A 16,960-nucleotide genomic window follows, 5' to 3' on the forward strand; every position below is an offset into this window, starting at 1 on the left:
GGGAAATTGAGGCCATGTAGCTTGCCCAAGGTCACAAGTATCAGAGCTAGGACTCAAATCTAGGTATGGTATGCAGATTTCTGAGATGGTTCCCCAAAGATGGCTGCCCCAATGAGGCAGCTCCTGGTGATATTCATTTCCTTGTGTAATCTTCTTCCCTAAAATGTGACTTGCTTCTGATGAATAGAATACAGCAAAAACTAGGGGAAGTCACTTCTGTGATTATGTTAAAAAGACTGTAACTTCCATCTTGCTAGCAGACTCTATTGCTTTCTCAGTTTGAATGCTTCGATGAAGCAGCCATCTTGTCTCAGACAAGGAACTGAGACAAGCCAATAGCCAATAAGGAACTGAGGCTTTCAGTTCAATAGCTGAAGAGAAATTGAGTCCTGCTAACAGTCACATGAATGAGCTTGATAGTGGATCCTGTTGCAATCAAGCTGGCGCTTTGATAGCAGTCTGTAAAAAAACCTGAACCAGAGGATCCAATCTAGCCCTACTCAGATTCTTGTCCCAGAAACTATAAGATAATAAATGTTTAAGCCATTACATTTTGGAGTAGTTTATTACATGACAATAGATAATACACCAGGTGGATCTGACTGGCTTCAAAGTTCATGCGCTTCACAATTTTATAAAGAATAGCTGGGCTGAATAGCTAGGTAGTTCAACCTCCAGCAGCCCAGAGAATGCCCATTATTTTTATGGTCAGCATGTGTGTTGAGTGGGCTGGCTGAGTGTCCTGGTCAAAATCTTCCTCAGGATTATTATTCCAAATTTGGGTGAGCACTAGGAAGATCAAGTCGTCTTTTTTAGGCTCTTGCTATAGCATTTGGAGGGTCACTTTCTCATAGCAACTTTTCATAGCATTTGGAGGGTCACTTTCTCATAGCAACTTTTCCAGTGAGAAAAATCATCTGATAGGTTTGTTTTTGGAGGGCAAAGACCATGTTAGATTGACGGACACTCCCTGGGTCTAGCAGGCAGAATCCTATGGGACCAAGAGCTTGCAAATGCTGACACCCAAGCTGGGCTACTGAAACCTTAGAAAGCATGTCCTCTAATGGTGCTCAGCCCTGGCATCACATTAGAATCACCTGGGGAGATTTTTTTAAAAATTTTATTTATTTAAAAAAAAATTTTTTTTAACATTTATTTATTTTTGAGACAGAGAGAGACAGACAGAGCATGAACGGGGGAGGGTCAGAGAGAGGGAGACACAGAATCAGAAACAGGCTCCAGGCTCCGAGCTGTCAGCACAGAGCCCGACGCGGGGCTCGAACTCACAGACCGCGAGATCGTGACCTGAGCCGAAGTCGGCCGCTCAACTGACTGAGCCACCCAGGCGCCCCCACCTGGGGAGCTTTTAAAAATAGTTTGAGACTTAGCCCAAACCAATTGAATCAGAACTGTGGCATGGAGGGGGTGTTGGATCTGTGCATTATACTACGGGTCTTCATGTTTTCTGCTCTGGTCTTTTTCACTTCCTCATATGTGCATATGTCATCTTACCAGAAGTCGTAGCTTAAAAAGCCTATCTTCCCTCTATCCTTCATTCAGTAAATATTACGGACTGATTTCTACGTCCCAAGTACTATTATAGACATTGGAGATACAATAGCATGCAGGAAAAAAAGGTCTAGGGGGGCCTGGGTGCCTCAGGTGGTTAAACGTCTAACTCTTGATTTCGGCTCAGGCTATGATCTCACAGTTCGTGAGTTCCAGTCCCTTGTGGGGCTCTGTGCTGATGGTGAGGAGCCTGCTTGGGATTCTCTCTCTCCTCTCTCTGCCCCTGCCCTGCTTGTGCATTCTCTCTCAAAATAAATAAACTTAAAAGGAAACAAGATCTAGATAAGAACTGAAGTCTCCAAGGGGTGCCTGGGTGGCTTGGTTAAGCTTCCCATTCTTGGTTTTGGCTCAGGTCATGATCTCATGGTTGGTGAGTTGGAGCCCCAAATCTGGCTTGCTGCTGTCAGTGCAGAGCCCGCTTTGGCTCCTCTGTCCCCCCCCCCCCCTCAAAAATAAATAAAACAAACAGAACTGAAGTCTCCAAACATTTTACTTTATGCTCACTCAGTTATTTTCCTTTTTTTTTTCTGTAGTTGGTAATTAAAACTTGCCCGTGATACGATCTTGTTAAATTACCATAAGTAGGTGCTCGGTGGGCTCCAATGGATAGACTCTTTAAAGAAGTCCGATGAACATTCTTCAATCAAAAGAATCTTGGGTGGGAGCTCTGTCCACGTGGGAGGAGCAGAGGGCATCAGTTATCTCCTGACACAGGTGTGGGGAAGCCCCGCCCTCTCAGTTCCAAGCCTTATTAGAGGGAGGAGCTGTCTTCTTGCACGTAGGGAAAGAGGAAGGAAACCCCACCTCTTATGGGCTTATGGGAGGAGGGGTCGGCGGACTAGGCGTGAGTTGATTGGCTGAGAGGCGGAGCGCCACGGGTTGGCTCCTTCTAGGAGCTCTCCGGATTCCTGGTGGGGCGAAGGCGGGGTGGGAGAGAGTCCCGGTAGCTCCTGCCTCCTAGCGATGGCGCCGCGGTGCCGCGCCCAGTCTCCTGCCTGCTTGCCCGTATTCACAGCTATCGGGAGTCCGGTCAGACGTTGAGAATTGAAGCGGGTTCAAGGGAGCGGCGGGACGCTGCCTGCCACGGGGACCATGTGGAGAGGTCAGACCTGTGGGGCCGATTACGGGAACAGCCGCGGCACCTGCTGAGAGGAAAGAGGGAGCTGCCGGGTGCGGCGGCGGTTTGCCAGCGCCTCGGCCATGTCGCTGCTCTGTGTGCGCGGTGAGTGTGTGGACTGTGGCAGGGTGGGAGGAAGACGCGGGCCGCCGAAGGGTCCCCGCAAGCTTCCAGTGGGCATTGCTGTACCACCTTTTCCAAACTTCACTTCTCGTCCGTGCCTCGGGGGTAGATTATGTTAACTCATTTATAAACATTTAAAGAGTTCTTTCCACTCTTTCTTATTTTTCCTCACTCTCACGTGAGGGACTGTTAACCTCTCCATTCCAGTGGCCATGTGACAGAGTTGTTGGCTGGCAGGCCCAGATCCTATTAAACAGTGACTGGCGCTCTTGTCTAGTGAGAGTGGACTAGCTAGGTGACCGCGAATAGTTGGTTCAAGAGTAGGCAGTCTCCCATTCTTTTTTTCCTTTTCCCTGCACCGTGAAACTAAAGGCGGCTTAGTAGCAGGTTCTTTTTATCGTTGTTTGAACGCAATGTGGTACAGCGGTCACATCCCTTCTTCTAGTGTATTTCTTCGCTTGCACCCCTCTGTTGCTTGTCTCGTTCCCGGCTTCTTTGTATAGGCTAAGTTTATTCTCATATTCGACTTGGAAAGTTGTGTTGTCTTCTCTCCTTTTTGGAGCGAACGTAAGACGTATGATTTATGTGTATATTCATTAGCTTTTATTACAGTAACTAAAGGGCCTTTATTGCTTTTTCACTGAGAACAGTTGGCCCCTCTAAGAAGGTATTTTAAGGCAAGAGCTTTGGGGTTTAAGATGAGGCAAGGTGCATGGATTAAGCTCCGTGAGGGTAGAGACTGTTTGTTACTGGTTTTTGTATTCCTGGTGCCTGATACAGAAGCTCAACGCTGGCTTTGAATAAATACATGCATGTGAGGACTGTGATTTTAGAGATTATCTCATCAGAAAAAACAGGGTTTGGATTACCCATTGAATTTGATCTTGGAAAATTCAAGTTATGGCCTATCATAATGGTGTTGAACAAGATAGGATAAGGTAGCTTGATGGTGAGAGGGAGAATTTATCTACAAGGGCATTTTCCTGGTACTGTTCACTAGATAGAGTTCATATTTCTTTTGGCTCAGTGGATTAGAAGCATTGTTATTTGTGATTTCCTTGATAGGTGTTTCCCTCAGCTACTGGCAAAGGGAACTGTTTTGCTCTGTTCTCTTCCTCTGTTTTTGTTAAATCTGCATTAACCCAAAATGGATTTGGCTATTTCCAGGGATTACGAGACAATTTTTTTTCTTCATGGTTGATTTTTCATTAATGAGAATTTTGCTTTGCTTTTAGTAAGACGTTTTCTCTCAGCAGCTGGGAATCTATTTATTCCTTTAGATCCCTGCTGTTGAGTAGCAGGATTTGGGAGAGGTTGGGTTTTGCAATGTCCCTTGGACAGTTAAAATCCCTACTGCCATACCTTATTACAATGCTAGTCTTTATGAAAGACACGTTAGGCAGGAACACTATTAAACCAGAAATTCCTATTTAATTGAATTTAAATAACTTCAGAGAAGGAGCTGCTGCTATTTTCATTTGTTCTAATATGGGTCAACTTTCATTGTCTAGAAATTCTGCTATTTAGCTAACCTCTTCTTTCCTTTTTCATGTTATATTAGTGGAGTCTCTCTTCTTTTGAACCTGAGGGATTGGAGGCCAGCAGGTCATTGTTTTTTGAATGAAGATCTTGAAGATTATTAATTACTGAAACAAGTAGCTACCTTGTAGAGAAGTATTCATATTAAATGGTAAAGTATTCGTTCTGGGGAAACTTACAGAAATGGATCAAAATAAATCTTTCTAAAATGATATTCCTTGTATTATATTTTGGCAGATAGGAATGTTGTTCATATTATGAGATAAGCCTGTGTAATGATATTGTATAAATCAATTTCAGTTCATCTTGGAGTAGAATTGAATTAGAGATTTTTTCCCTGTAGTCAAAGTTCAAACAGTTGTAAAAACTGATGTAGAAATTGGCAAACTGGTATTTAATTATCCCCAGACATCTAAAGAAGTCAGTTTCTTGATCTAACTCATTAATCATTCCTTATTGCCTACAGGTTAAGGGCTCTCCTTTTTGGCCCTGTATTCTTGCTTATTCTTATGCAGATACTTAGCTCTAGCACTAACTTTGCTCATTCCTGTTCTGCATTTGTACCCCCAAAAATATTCTTTTTGAATTTTCTGCTTATCAAAAATGTATTATTCCTTTCTCGACTTAGAGTCTACCTTTTTGTTGTTGTTGAAAACTTCCTAAGTTCCTGTCCACCGTGGTCTTTTTCTCCTTTACACTCTTTAACCTCTGAACTCCTTTAAACATAAATCATTTGTGGTATGAACAGTACCACTAATTTGACAATGAATTGTATACTGCCTGGCAACTAGTCTTATACTGTTTATGGTGACCCAGACAAAGAAGGTAATGAGAGTGGTCAGATCAGATCTGGAATTTTGTGTTCATTTAGAGTATTTGATTCTAAGAGGCACATTGAGAAACTAGAATTTCTTTATAGGAAAGTGATTAGAATGATGAAGGGTGTAGAAACAATTTGAGGAATTGAGAGATTTAGTTTTGAGACAATTAAAGAGGGAGATGAAGATAATAAAAATTGTTTAAAAAACTTAATTCCAGAGAACAGAACTGGGACAGCTGGGCCAGTGATTGAAAATTATAAGAAGCTAGATTTTAGTGTAATGTAAGGAAGAATGTTAACAATTAGAGTTGTTCTTTTTTTTTTTTTTAATTTTTTTTAATGTTTTTATTTATTTTTGAGACAGAGAGAGACAGAGCATGAGCAGGGGAGGGGCAAGGAGAGAGGGAGACACAGAATCTGAAGCAGGCTCCGGGCTCTGAGCTGTCAGCACAGAGCCCGACGTGGGGCTCGAACTCACAGACTGCGAGATCATGACCTGAGCTGAAGTCGAACACTCAACCAACTGAGCCACCCAGGTGCCCCAACAATTAGAGTTGTTCTTGAAGGCAATGGACTACTTAGGATTTTTTTTTTTTTTTTTTGACTTAGGATATTTTAAGTAGAAATTGAGTGGTAAGGGTGTTCTAAAAGAGATGTCGACATTGGGTGGGAGGTTAGACTTGATAACTTTTTTTAAAATTTTTTTAATGTTTTTATTTATTTTTGAGACAGAGAGACAGAGCATGAGTGGGGAAAGGGAGACACAGAATCTAAAGCAGGCTCCAGGCTCTGAGCTGTCAGCACAGAGCCTGACACGGGGCTCGAACTCACAGACTGTGAGATCGTGACCTGAGCTGAAGTCGGACGCTTAACCAACTGAGCCACCCAGGCGGCCCAGGACTTGATAAATTTTAAGAAAACATCCTTTCATAGAATTCACTTAGTTCTTCCTTAAAAATTTGGCACAACTTCCTCATAATACTGCTATCTCTTTGCTTCCTTAGGGGTTAGTACCACATGAGCAACTCCAGTAAGCTAAATCAAGGATTTTCTTTAACTTTTGGCATCTAGGTGTTCATGATAGGTTTTCCAAACAAATGATACTCATTTTGAGAATGAAGTCTTTCCATATTTCTTTGTAATTGCCACAGTATTTATAATTGAGCTATGAATCCCCCTCCCTCATTTGAGCCAGAAGTTACACTTGTTAAATCAAAAACAAAAAAATAGTTTTGGGGATATAAAAAGCAATATGTGCTAATGCTTTTTTTTTTTTTTTTTTTAAGTTATTTTTAAGTAATCTATATGCCCAGTGTGGGGCTTGAACTCAGTACCCTGAGATCAGGAATCATATGCTCTTCTGACTGAATCAGCTGAATCAGCCAGGTGCCCCAATACATTGTTAATTATAGAAAATTGGGAAAGTCGAGTGGGTGGCTCAGTCAGTTGAGTGAGTTTGGTTCAGGTCAAGATCTCACAGTTCCTGGGTTCAAACCCTGTGTTGACCTTTGCCATGACAGTGTGGAAGCTACTTCGGATTCTCTCTCTTTCTCCACCTTCCCTGCTTGTGCTCTCTCTCAAAAATAAACATTAAAAGAAAACCCAATAAAACGTTAAAAAAAAGAAAATTGGGAAAATGCAAGAAAGTATAAAAAGGAAAACAAAAATCATCATATTCCTACCACTACCATTATTCCATTAACTTTTTTTTTCATTGCTTTCATTTTTTTTTATTGTAATGGTGGTATATATGCATGATAAATTGAAACAGTTTAGGATGTGAAGTGAAAGTAAAAAGTTCTCCACTCTGCTAGTCCTTGTTCTCTTATAGGTAACTACTCTTTACTGTTTCTTGAATATCCTAGAAATTTTCATTACATATGAATATATACAATCTACAACTGAATTATACGATACTCCCCTCTTTAAAAAACTTAATTTTCCTATCACCTTCTATGAATCTAAATCATTCTTCTTTAAAATTTTTTTTAATGTTTATTTCTTTTTGAGAGAGACAGAGCATGAGCAGGGGAGGGGCAGAGAGAGGAGACAGAATCCGAAGCATGCTCCAGGCTCCGAGCTGTCAGCACAGAGCCTGACATGGGGTTCAAACCCACAAGGCGTGAGATCATGACCTGTCAGATGCTTAACCAACTGAGCCACCCAGGCGCCCCTAAATCATTCTTTTTAATAGCTACAGAGTATTCCATTTTTTTAAAGTTTATTTTATTTTAGAAGAGAGCGAGCACATGGCAGGGGTGCTCATGACCTGAGCCAAAATCAAGAGTTGGACGCTTAACTGAATGAGTCACCCAGACACCCTGAGTATTCCATTTTACAAGCATATATAATTCAACCAATTTCATATTGATGGATGTAATTTTTTTTTTTCATTTTGCTACTATAACAATGCTACCAGGAACATCCTTGTATGTGGTTTTGTTATATTTGGAGATCTCCTATCAGCTTTCCTCTTGGACTTTGTGTGTGATTTGCTCATTGCTGTTTTCTTGGTATAATGACACTCAGCCGGACCCATTAGCAAATCATATGCCTCATCATCTCAGATCAGCATCTTCTATGAGAGGCAGGTCTTTACCAATAGGTAATATTTTATGCCTACCAGTAAGACCAAAGACCTCAGCTTTTAAGTTTGACCTGTGATTTCATGTACTTGTCTTTTTTTTTTTTTTTTAATCTTTTTTGTACCATTTATTTTTTGAGAGAGGTACAAGTGAGTGAGGAGCAGTGGGAGAGAGAATCCAAGGGGGGGTCGAGGGGAGGGAGAAAAGAGAGAGAGAGAAAGGAAGGAAGGAAGGTGAAGAAAGAAAGGAAGGAAAGAAAATATGAAAATATCCCTCCCGTGTTTTACCTGAGGTGGGGCTCTCTTGCTTGTCAACCGTGAGATCATGATCTGAGCCAAAGTCAGATGCTTAATGACTGAGCCACCCAGGTGACCTTCTTTGTACTATTTTAAAATTATCTTCCATATTGATACATGCACCCAATGTTTATATCAGTGCTATCTGTAATAGCCAAACTATGGAAACAGCCCAAGTGTCCATTGATCAATGAATGGATAAAGAGATGTGGAGATATATAATATGGAATATTGGCCACAAAAAAAGAATGAAATCTTGCCATTTGAAATGATGTGAATGAAGCTAGAGAGCATTATACTAAGCAAAATCCTAGAAAGACCAATACCATATGATTTCACTCGTGGAATTTAAGAAACAAATGAGCGAAGGGGGGGAAAAGAGAGGCAAACCAAGAAATAGACTCTTTAAAAAAAATTTTTTTTTAATGTTTGTTTATGTGAGAGACAGAGCATGAATGGGGGAGGGTCAGAGAGAGAGGGAGACACAGAATCTGAAGCAGGCTCCAGGCTCCGAGCTGTCAGCACAGAGCCTGACTCGGGGCTCGAACTCACAAACTGCGAGGTCATGACCTGAGCCGAAGTGTGACGCTCAACCGACTGAGCCACGCAGGCACCCCAAGAAACAGACTCTTAACTATAGAGAACAAACTAATGGTTACCAGAGAATTGGGTTGAGGGATGGGTTAAATAGGTGGTGGGGATTTAGGATACACTTGTCGTGATGAGCACCGGGTGAGGTATGGAAGTGTTGAATCACTATATTGTATACCTGAAACTAATATTACACTGTAAATGAACTAGAATTTAAATAAAAAAAAAAATACACTTCCAGAAGTATTTTTGCAAAAACATTTTGTTTTGCATATTGAACATGAATTACTTGTGTTTTAAAAACAGAACAGGGGGAGCCTGGGTGGCTCAGTTTGTTGAGCATCCTACTCTTGATTTCGGCTCAGGTCATGCATGATCCCAGGGTTGTGGGATCGAGCCCTGCGTCAGGCTCTGTGTTGAGCTTGGAGCCTGCTTAAGTTTCTCTCTCTCCCTATGTCCCTCTCCCCTGCTTGCACATGCTCTCTCTCAAATAATAAAATCAGTCAGTCAGAACAAAATAATACCACTAGTGATGAGAAGTATACCAAGTCTGTTACATTGGCTCACCCTTAGAAAAGCTTATATTTAGGGGCACCTGGGTGGCTCAGTTGGTTAAGCGTCCGACTTCAGCTCAGTTCATGATCTTGCCATCTGTGAGTTCAGGCCCCGCATCTGGCTCTGTGCTGACAGCTCGGAACCTGGAGCCTGTTTCAGATTCTGTGTCTCCGTCTCTCTCTGCCCCTCCCCAACTCACGCTCTGTCTCTGAAAAAATGAATAAACCTTAAAAATTAAAAAAAACTTATATTTATCATCACTGATTACCTAGTTGACTGAAAGAATAATACTGGGAAACTCTTAGTGAATTCTGATGGACGTTCAGGACACATATTGATTGTAGGTCAATTTTAGGCTGTGGGGGACCTTAGATATATTTTGGTTTACTGCCACTGTGGAAGGTAGAAATAGTAATGATTTTAGAATTTTTAGGTATAAGAGCAGATTGGTCAAGTATTTTCTTTACACCTTATTTTTTCCCCTAACATTGTCATCTGCCTCAGCTAACTCCTTGTTTGGAATTTAAGAAATTTTGAACCAGGTAGCAGTAAAAGGGCGAAGGACCAATGTCCTCTGCCACGGATAGCTGTTGTCATAAATTGTTCTTGTCCTTAAAAGCAGTATGTTCTGTAATTTCTTAGTTTCTAAAAGTGGGATTTCTGGAAGTTGTACTTTGGGCCAGTGAATTGGATTTTGCCTGTGCTATGTATTTTAGACTTTGCTATGTGAATTTGTTTAAAGTTTGGGCTATTTGTCATTAGTAAATATTTGTTGACTACCTTCTCTCTGCCTGTTTATGATGCATATCTATATAGTAGATAAGAGTCCTAGGAATCTAAATAGGTTTTTTGTTTTGTTTTTGTTTTTTAAGTTATTGAGAGAGTGTGAGTGGGACAGGGGCAGAGAGGGAGAGAATTTTAAGCACTGACAGTGCAGAGCCTGATGTGGCGCTCAAACTTAACAAATCTCGAGATCATGCCCTGAGCCAAAGTTGGACGCTTAACCAACTGAGCCACCCAGGAGCCCCAGAATCTAGATAGGTTTTAAAACCTCTCCTTTCTTCTCTCTTCCTGTAAGCTGCCTGAGGTGATCTCTGAAAATGGTTCACTGTTCCCTTGACCCAGAAAACCCTACAAAATCATGCAAATCAGGAGGTTCAAATCTTCATGTTCACTTTAAGAACGCAAATGAAACTGCCCAGGCCATCAAGGGTATGCATATCAGAAAAGCCACCAAGTACCTGAAAGATGGAACTTTACTGAAGCAACGTGTGCTGGTCCATGGCTACAATGGTGGAATTGGTAGGTGTGCCCAGGCCAAACAGTGGGGCTGGACACAGCGTTGGTGGCCCAAAAAAAGTAGTGAATTTTTATTGCATATGCTTAAAAATTCAGAGAGTAATGCTGAACTTAAGGATTAGGTGTAGATTCTCTGATCATTGAGCACATCCAGTGAACAAAGCCTCAAGATGAGATGCAGAATTTATAGAGATCATGGTTGGATTAAACTCATACATGAGCTCTCCCTGCCACATTGAGATGATCCTTAAGAAGAGTAGATTGTTCCTAAAGCGGAAGAGGAGATTGCGCAGAAGAAAAAGCTATCCCTGAAGAAACAAAAACTTAGGGTGGGAGTAAATCAGCATAAAATAAATGCAAATAAAAGTTAAAAACAAACAAACAAACACACACACACAAAACCCCAAACCCAAGATCTCCTTTCTTAGGTAAACCCAGAATTTATTAGGACTATTAGGTCTGATTTAGGATAAGCAGAATAAGTTCTTACTGGAGTGGGAGATACTGCACTAGTTTTTCTAACTTTTTTTTTTTTTTTTACAGTGATTTATTTCTGAGAAACAGAGTGAGACAAAGTGTGAACTGGGGAGGGGCAGAGAGAGAAGGAGACACAGAATCTGAAGCAGGCTCCAGGCTTTGAGCAAGCGGTCAGCACAGAGCCTGATGCAGGGCTCAAACCCACAAACTGTGAGATCTTGACCTGCACCGAAGTTGGACGCTCAACTGACTGAGCCGCCCAGGCGCCCCTAGTTTCTCTAACTTTTAAAGTAAGATTCTTTAAGTTTGGGGAATGTTTTATATAGTCCTGTAGACTGTCATTATTAAAGGTCAGGGAAGATTTGCTCTTTATATATTAAAACTTTTTTGATTTGTAGCATATGTACAGAAAAGTACAAAAATCTTAGGTGTATGGCTCACTGAATTATCACAAAGGGAACACATACACATGACCATTACTGTGGTCAAGAGAGAGAACACTAATACCTCAGATGGCCTTCTTAGTGTTCCTGTCAATCATTACTTCCTCTCAACTTCCCAAAGCTAACATTATCTGACTGTAACAGCAGAGTAGTTTAGCTTGGTATTTTTAATTTTTATTTTATTTAAAACACTTTTTTTAATGTTTATTTATATGAGAGAGAGAATGTGTGCTCGCGCGCGTGAGTGGGGGAGGGGCAGAGAGAGAGAGAGAAAGACAGAAGTAGGCTTCAGGCTCTGACCTGTCAGCACAGAGCCCAACTAGGAGCTTGAACTCCCGAGTTGTGATATCATGACCTGAGCTGTGGGCTGAAGTAGGATGCCCAACCGACTGAGCCACCTAGGGGCTCCTATTTTTATTATTTTTTAAAATGTTTATTTTATTTTTGAGAGAGAGGGGCAGAGATGGTGGGCGGGCGGGGGTGCGTAGAGGATCTGAGGATCTGAAGTGGGGTCTGTGCTGACAGCAGACAGCCTGATGCCTGGCGTGAACTTAGGAACCATGAGATTAACCTGAGCCAAAGTTGGATGCTTAACAGACTGAGCCACCTAGGCGTGGTGGTATTTTTTTTTTTTTTTTAATAAACTTCATTTAATTTATTTTGTTTGAGAGAAAGAGGGCACAAGTGAGGGAGGGGCAGAGAGAGAATCCCATGAGGAGCAAAGAGAGAGAAAGCAGGGCACGAGCTCACCAACAGTGAGATCATGACCTGAGCCAAAGTCAGATGCTTAACTGACTGAGGTACCCAGGGCACCCTAAACTTCATTTTTAAAAATATTTAATTTATTTTTGAGAGAGCATGAACTAAGGAGAGGGGCAGAGGGAGAGAGAGAGAATCTTAGGCAGGCTCCATGCGTAGCACAGAGCCTAACTTAGGGCTCGATTCTACAACCTTGGGATCATGACCTGAGCTGAAATCAAGAGTAGGACACTCAACTGACCGAATCACTCCAGGCACCCCTATTTTCATTTTATTTTTTAAATTTATTTTTGAGAGAGAAAGAGAGAGGGACACCATGAGCAAGGGAGGGGCAGAGAGAGAGGGAGACAAAGAGTCTGAAGCAGGCTCCATTGCTCTGAGCTGTCAGCACAGAGCCTGATGTGGGGCTTGAACTCCTGAACCATGAGATGATAACCTGAGTCGAAGTTAGATGCCCAACCAACTGAGCCACCCAGGTGCCCCATATTTTATTATTTTTTAAAGATTTTATTTTTAATCTCTACACCCCACGTGGGGCATGAACTCCCAACTCCAAGATTAAGAGTTGTGTGGTCTCTTAATCACTGAGACCAGTGGTCACTGAGCCAGCCAGGTGCCCCAGTAAACTTCATTTTCTTTTATTTTTTTGTTTTGTTTTTTTTTTTGTTGTTGTTGTTGTTGTTTTAGTAAACTTCATTTTCTTAGAGCATGTTTAGGTTCACTGGAAAATTGAGCATAGAATTTTGCTTGTTTTTGAACTTTTTAAAAAAAAATGTTTATTTTTGAGAGAGAGAGAGAGAGAGCGCGCGCGCAAGCGAGCACGTGTACCTGCAAGCAGGGAGGGGCAGAGAGAGAGGTGGAGACTTAAGATCCAACGTGGGCCCCAGTGCCTGATTTGGAGCTTGAACTCACAAACCACAAGAACATGACCTGAGCTGAAGTCTGACGCTTAACCAACTGAGCCACCCAGGTACCTGTGTTTTTGAACTTTTTAAAAAACCAAGATGTAATTGACATTGAACTTTTCATAAATGGAATTATACAGTATTTCTTTTGGACTGGTTTTGTTGGCTTAACATGCTTGTCAGATGTTTCTACTTGATGCATATACCGATAGTTCAATTTTAATTGCTGTGTAGTATCTCATTGTATGAATATACTACAATTTATTTGTCTTTGGACATTTTTTCCTCATCTAACCATTTATTTATTTTTTAAATGTTTATTTTAGAGCAAGAGAGAGAGAACATGAGTGGAGGAAAGGCAGAGAGAGCAGGAAACAGGATCTGAAGTGGGCTCTGTACTGACAACAGGGAGACAGATGTGGGGCTTGAGCTCATGAACTGTGAGATCATGACCTGAGCTGAAATCGGACACTTAACCAACTGAGCTACCCAGGTGCCTCTCATCTTACATTTATATCTTTTGGTCCTACCTTGTGTGTATTTCAGAGGGGTGTATATATATCTGGGATTAAAATTTCTGGGTCATGGTTATGTGTATGATAATATGAAACAGTTTTCCAAAATCTACCAATTTACTTTCCTAGTAATTTTTTCTGATATTAAAAAAAAAAAGAGAATTGAATGGCCCTTAGTTCTCAGCATTTGGCCAGGTTATCAAACCATTTCACAGGCATTAATACATAACTTTTACATGTTAATCCTACAGGCTCGATAATTTTTTTTAATGATGTGAAGAAATCCATTATGTTGAGATGCTTTCTCACATTTAAGACTAAAATTTGTGGCCATGATTTTATTGAAAGAAATACTGAATTAGTGTTTTTGATGTTGATCAAAGATAATAGCTTGGTCCCTGAACTTAACGGCATTACATACTTTTAAAAAAGAATACCATTTTTCTAAAGAGAGAAGTTATTCATTCCGAAGTATTTATCAGCTTTGTATATGTCAGGCACCATTGGACACACTGAGAATGTAGAGGTGAACAAGTTGTCCCAATTGTCAAACGTCCATTATAACATTTTTCTTTTCCAGTTATAGAGTCCAGTCTGAGTTGGCATTTACATTTAGTGGTTATGTGTCTTTAGCCTCTTTCAATATGGAACATTTCCACAGTCTTAAAAAGTTTTTTTTTTTTTTTGAACGTTGGCTTTTTTGTTTTCGTTTTTTGTTTTTTAAAGAATACAAGCCCCTGTCCTTTTGTAGTAGAATGTTTGTCAGTTTTTTGGTTTGTCTGATGTTAAGCATCCTGAACTGGAGAACTACATAGTTCATGTTGTGTCCTTCTCAGGGTATCAACATCAGAATGTACACATTGTCATTTGTTGGTGATACAAATTTTGATTACCTGGTCAAATATTGTTTGACTCCTCCCTCCCCCCCACTTCCTCTCTGCCCCCTGTGACTAATAAGCACCTTGTGGGAGATATTTAAAAACCATTCAGATATTCTGCATAATAGGAGTGTTGTAAGGACTAAATAGAATGTTTTTCCCAGTGGCTGAGATAGTATCATGCTATGGGTTTGTTAAATTTGAATCTGTCTGACATGATGAAAGCACTGTTTTAGTGTATTTATTAATCTGGTGACAGTGTGTAGATTAAGTGGGGGAGGGAGGGAGAAATTAAAGACACTTAAATCAAAACAGGAGTAATTTAGATTGAATGTAGATTAAAATTTCTTGATGAGATTTGAACTATTGCAGAAAAGCAGTGAAATCCATTTTTCTAGTCCTTTAAAAATAAGCCCTATTTCCTTCTGTGTAGAATACTTAGGTGTAACTGCTCTGGATGAGGTAAGTTAGGTAACCAGCTTTGCATTTCCTGCTTTGTCAAGATTCTTTCTGTGATTACTGAGAAATGGAATAAAAATGTAGACATTTGGTAGAGTTTTGAGTTCAACTTACCAAGGAAACTATTTCATTTTTCTATTTATTTTCTTCAATAAAAATAAAATGTTCATTCTCAAGTGCTAGCTCCAAAAGCATCTATCCACTGAATGTGTGAGAGAGACCCATGGCATCAAAGGAAAACAGTTATGAGGGCTTCTTTTTATGTTAGTGACCTCCACAGTGGTTAAAAAAAAAACGTCAATATGACAGGAACAAGTTTGTGTTAGGGTGTTTGTATACCAACTATCTTCTCCTAAAGAATCTTATAAATAGGGAAAAGCAGTTCTAAGCCATTAGGAAATAAAGATTTCCAAGAAAAATCTGTTTTGTTTTCTATTGCTGCTTCTGCAGTAAGTACTTACTTGGAAATGGAGAACAGATAGGACTATGGATTGTGTTGGGCTATTAATTTTCTCTTGGAACTGTTTGCTTTATTAATTTTTATAGTGTTTTATTGTATGTGATGTTAAGAGGCTAGAGGACAGTGCATGAGGAAGATTTGCCTAGAAGCTAAAGAAAGACTGGCAGTTGGGCAATGGGAAGATAATTGCTTTTATATGTGATTAAAGGGGGCTAAAAATGATTTAATCAAATGGCTAGCTCACTTAACATGATTTCAATCTACTAGTTGTGACTCAGATTTATAGGACCTTCATGTCTAAAAGGATAAAATGTTTGCTGAGGAGAAAGGGGTAAATGATACATCTATCTCCACCTCATTTCAGCCATCCACACCCATGATCACATTGTAAAACATGTCACTCCTTGGATTGGGGCTCTGCCTTTCTTTTTCTTTTTTTTTTTTTTTTTTAAAGTTTGTTTATTTTGAGATAAAGCTCATGGGAGGGGCAGAGGGGGAGAGGAAGAGAGAGGGAGAGAGGGAGAGAGAGAGGGAGGGAGAGAGAGAGAGTGAGGGAGGGAGACAGAGAGGGAGGGAGGGAGGGGGGAGAGGGAGGGAGGGAGAGAGGGAGGGAAGGAGGGAGGGAGGGAGGGAGGGAAGAAGAGAGGGAGAGAAAGAGAAAATATCCCAAGCAGGCTGTGCATTGTCATAGCGCAGAACCCATTGTGGGGCTGGAACTCCCTAACCTTGAGATGACCTGAGCTGAAATCAAGAGTCAGTTGCTTAACTGCTTAACCACTGCTTAGCCACCTAGGTGCCCCCACCCCCGTTCATGCTCTGCTTTTGGAATCTTTAACTTTGTCACCTATCTGATCATACTCTCCAGTTTATCTTTCTAGCTGTTTAGTCTCAACTATGTTTTTGCTACTGTAATACAGGGTAGATGTTAAAAAGCTTTGGTTTTAGACTGGAGTTGGTAAATACACATCTCTACCACCTAGGAGTTATGTCCCCCTTACATATGTTACTTAATCTCATTGAATCTTAATTTCCACATCAAAAGTATTAAGTTCCTATTCTTTGTTTTTTGAAGTTTTATTTATTCAGGTTACCTTTGGACCAATGTGAGTCACCTCACTCATGAGCCTGAGATCAAGAGTTGTATGCTCTACCGACTGAGATAGCCAGCTGCTCCTTAAGTTCCCATTTATTTTTAAGTTTGTCATTATTTTTTTATTTTTATTTTTTAAAGTTTATTCTTTTATAATCTCTACATCTAATGTGGGACTTGAACAACTCCAAGATCAAGAGTTGTGTGCTTTTTGGACTGAGCCAGTCAGGTGCCCCCTTGAGTTCCTATTCTTAATGGAATTTCATTCTATTAAAAGAAGATACCAAAATAAAATAAATGAATAATAAACCTCAGAAAATAAGTACAGTGAAGAAAGTAAGGTAAGGGACTGAGAGTGATCTGAATGGGAGGAAATAGGATTGTCCAGGAAGGCCTCACTGAGGTGGCATTTGAGCTGAGACCAGAATGATGAGAAGGACTCATCAGTCAGAGATCTGAGGTAAGTTTTTTAGGCAGAGT

General features: G+C 40.6%; 1 protein-coding gene across 3 annotated transcripts in view; it reads left to right on the top strand.

Annotated features, from left to right (window-relative positions):
* The first annotated feature begins 2,181 nt into the window (after positions 1 to 2,181).
* The window catches only part of UNC13B (unc-13 homolog B), a 240,119-nt gene continuing 225,340 nt past the window's right edge, over positions 2,182 to 16,960 (top strand). Inside the window, exon 1 of one of the 3 annotated variants that reach the window (XM_042965021.1) lies at positions 2,182 to 2,791. In XM_042965021.1, coding sequence (XP_042820955.1) covers positions 2,770 to 2,791 — 22 coding nt within the window. In that variant the 5' untranslated portion in view covers positions 2,182 to 2,769. The remainder of the gene's footprint in view (positions 2,792 to 16,960) is intronic. The other 2 variants (XM_042965020.1, XM_007076519.3) reach the window with 2 other exon arrangements.

This window comes from Panthera tigris, chromosome D4 (genome assembly GCF_018350195.1).
Source record: "Panthera tigris isolate Pti1 chromosome D4, P.tigris_Pti1_mat1.1, whole genome shotgun sequence".
NCBI lineage: Eukaryota > Metazoa > Chordata > Mammalia > Carnivora > Felidae > Panthera > Panthera tigris.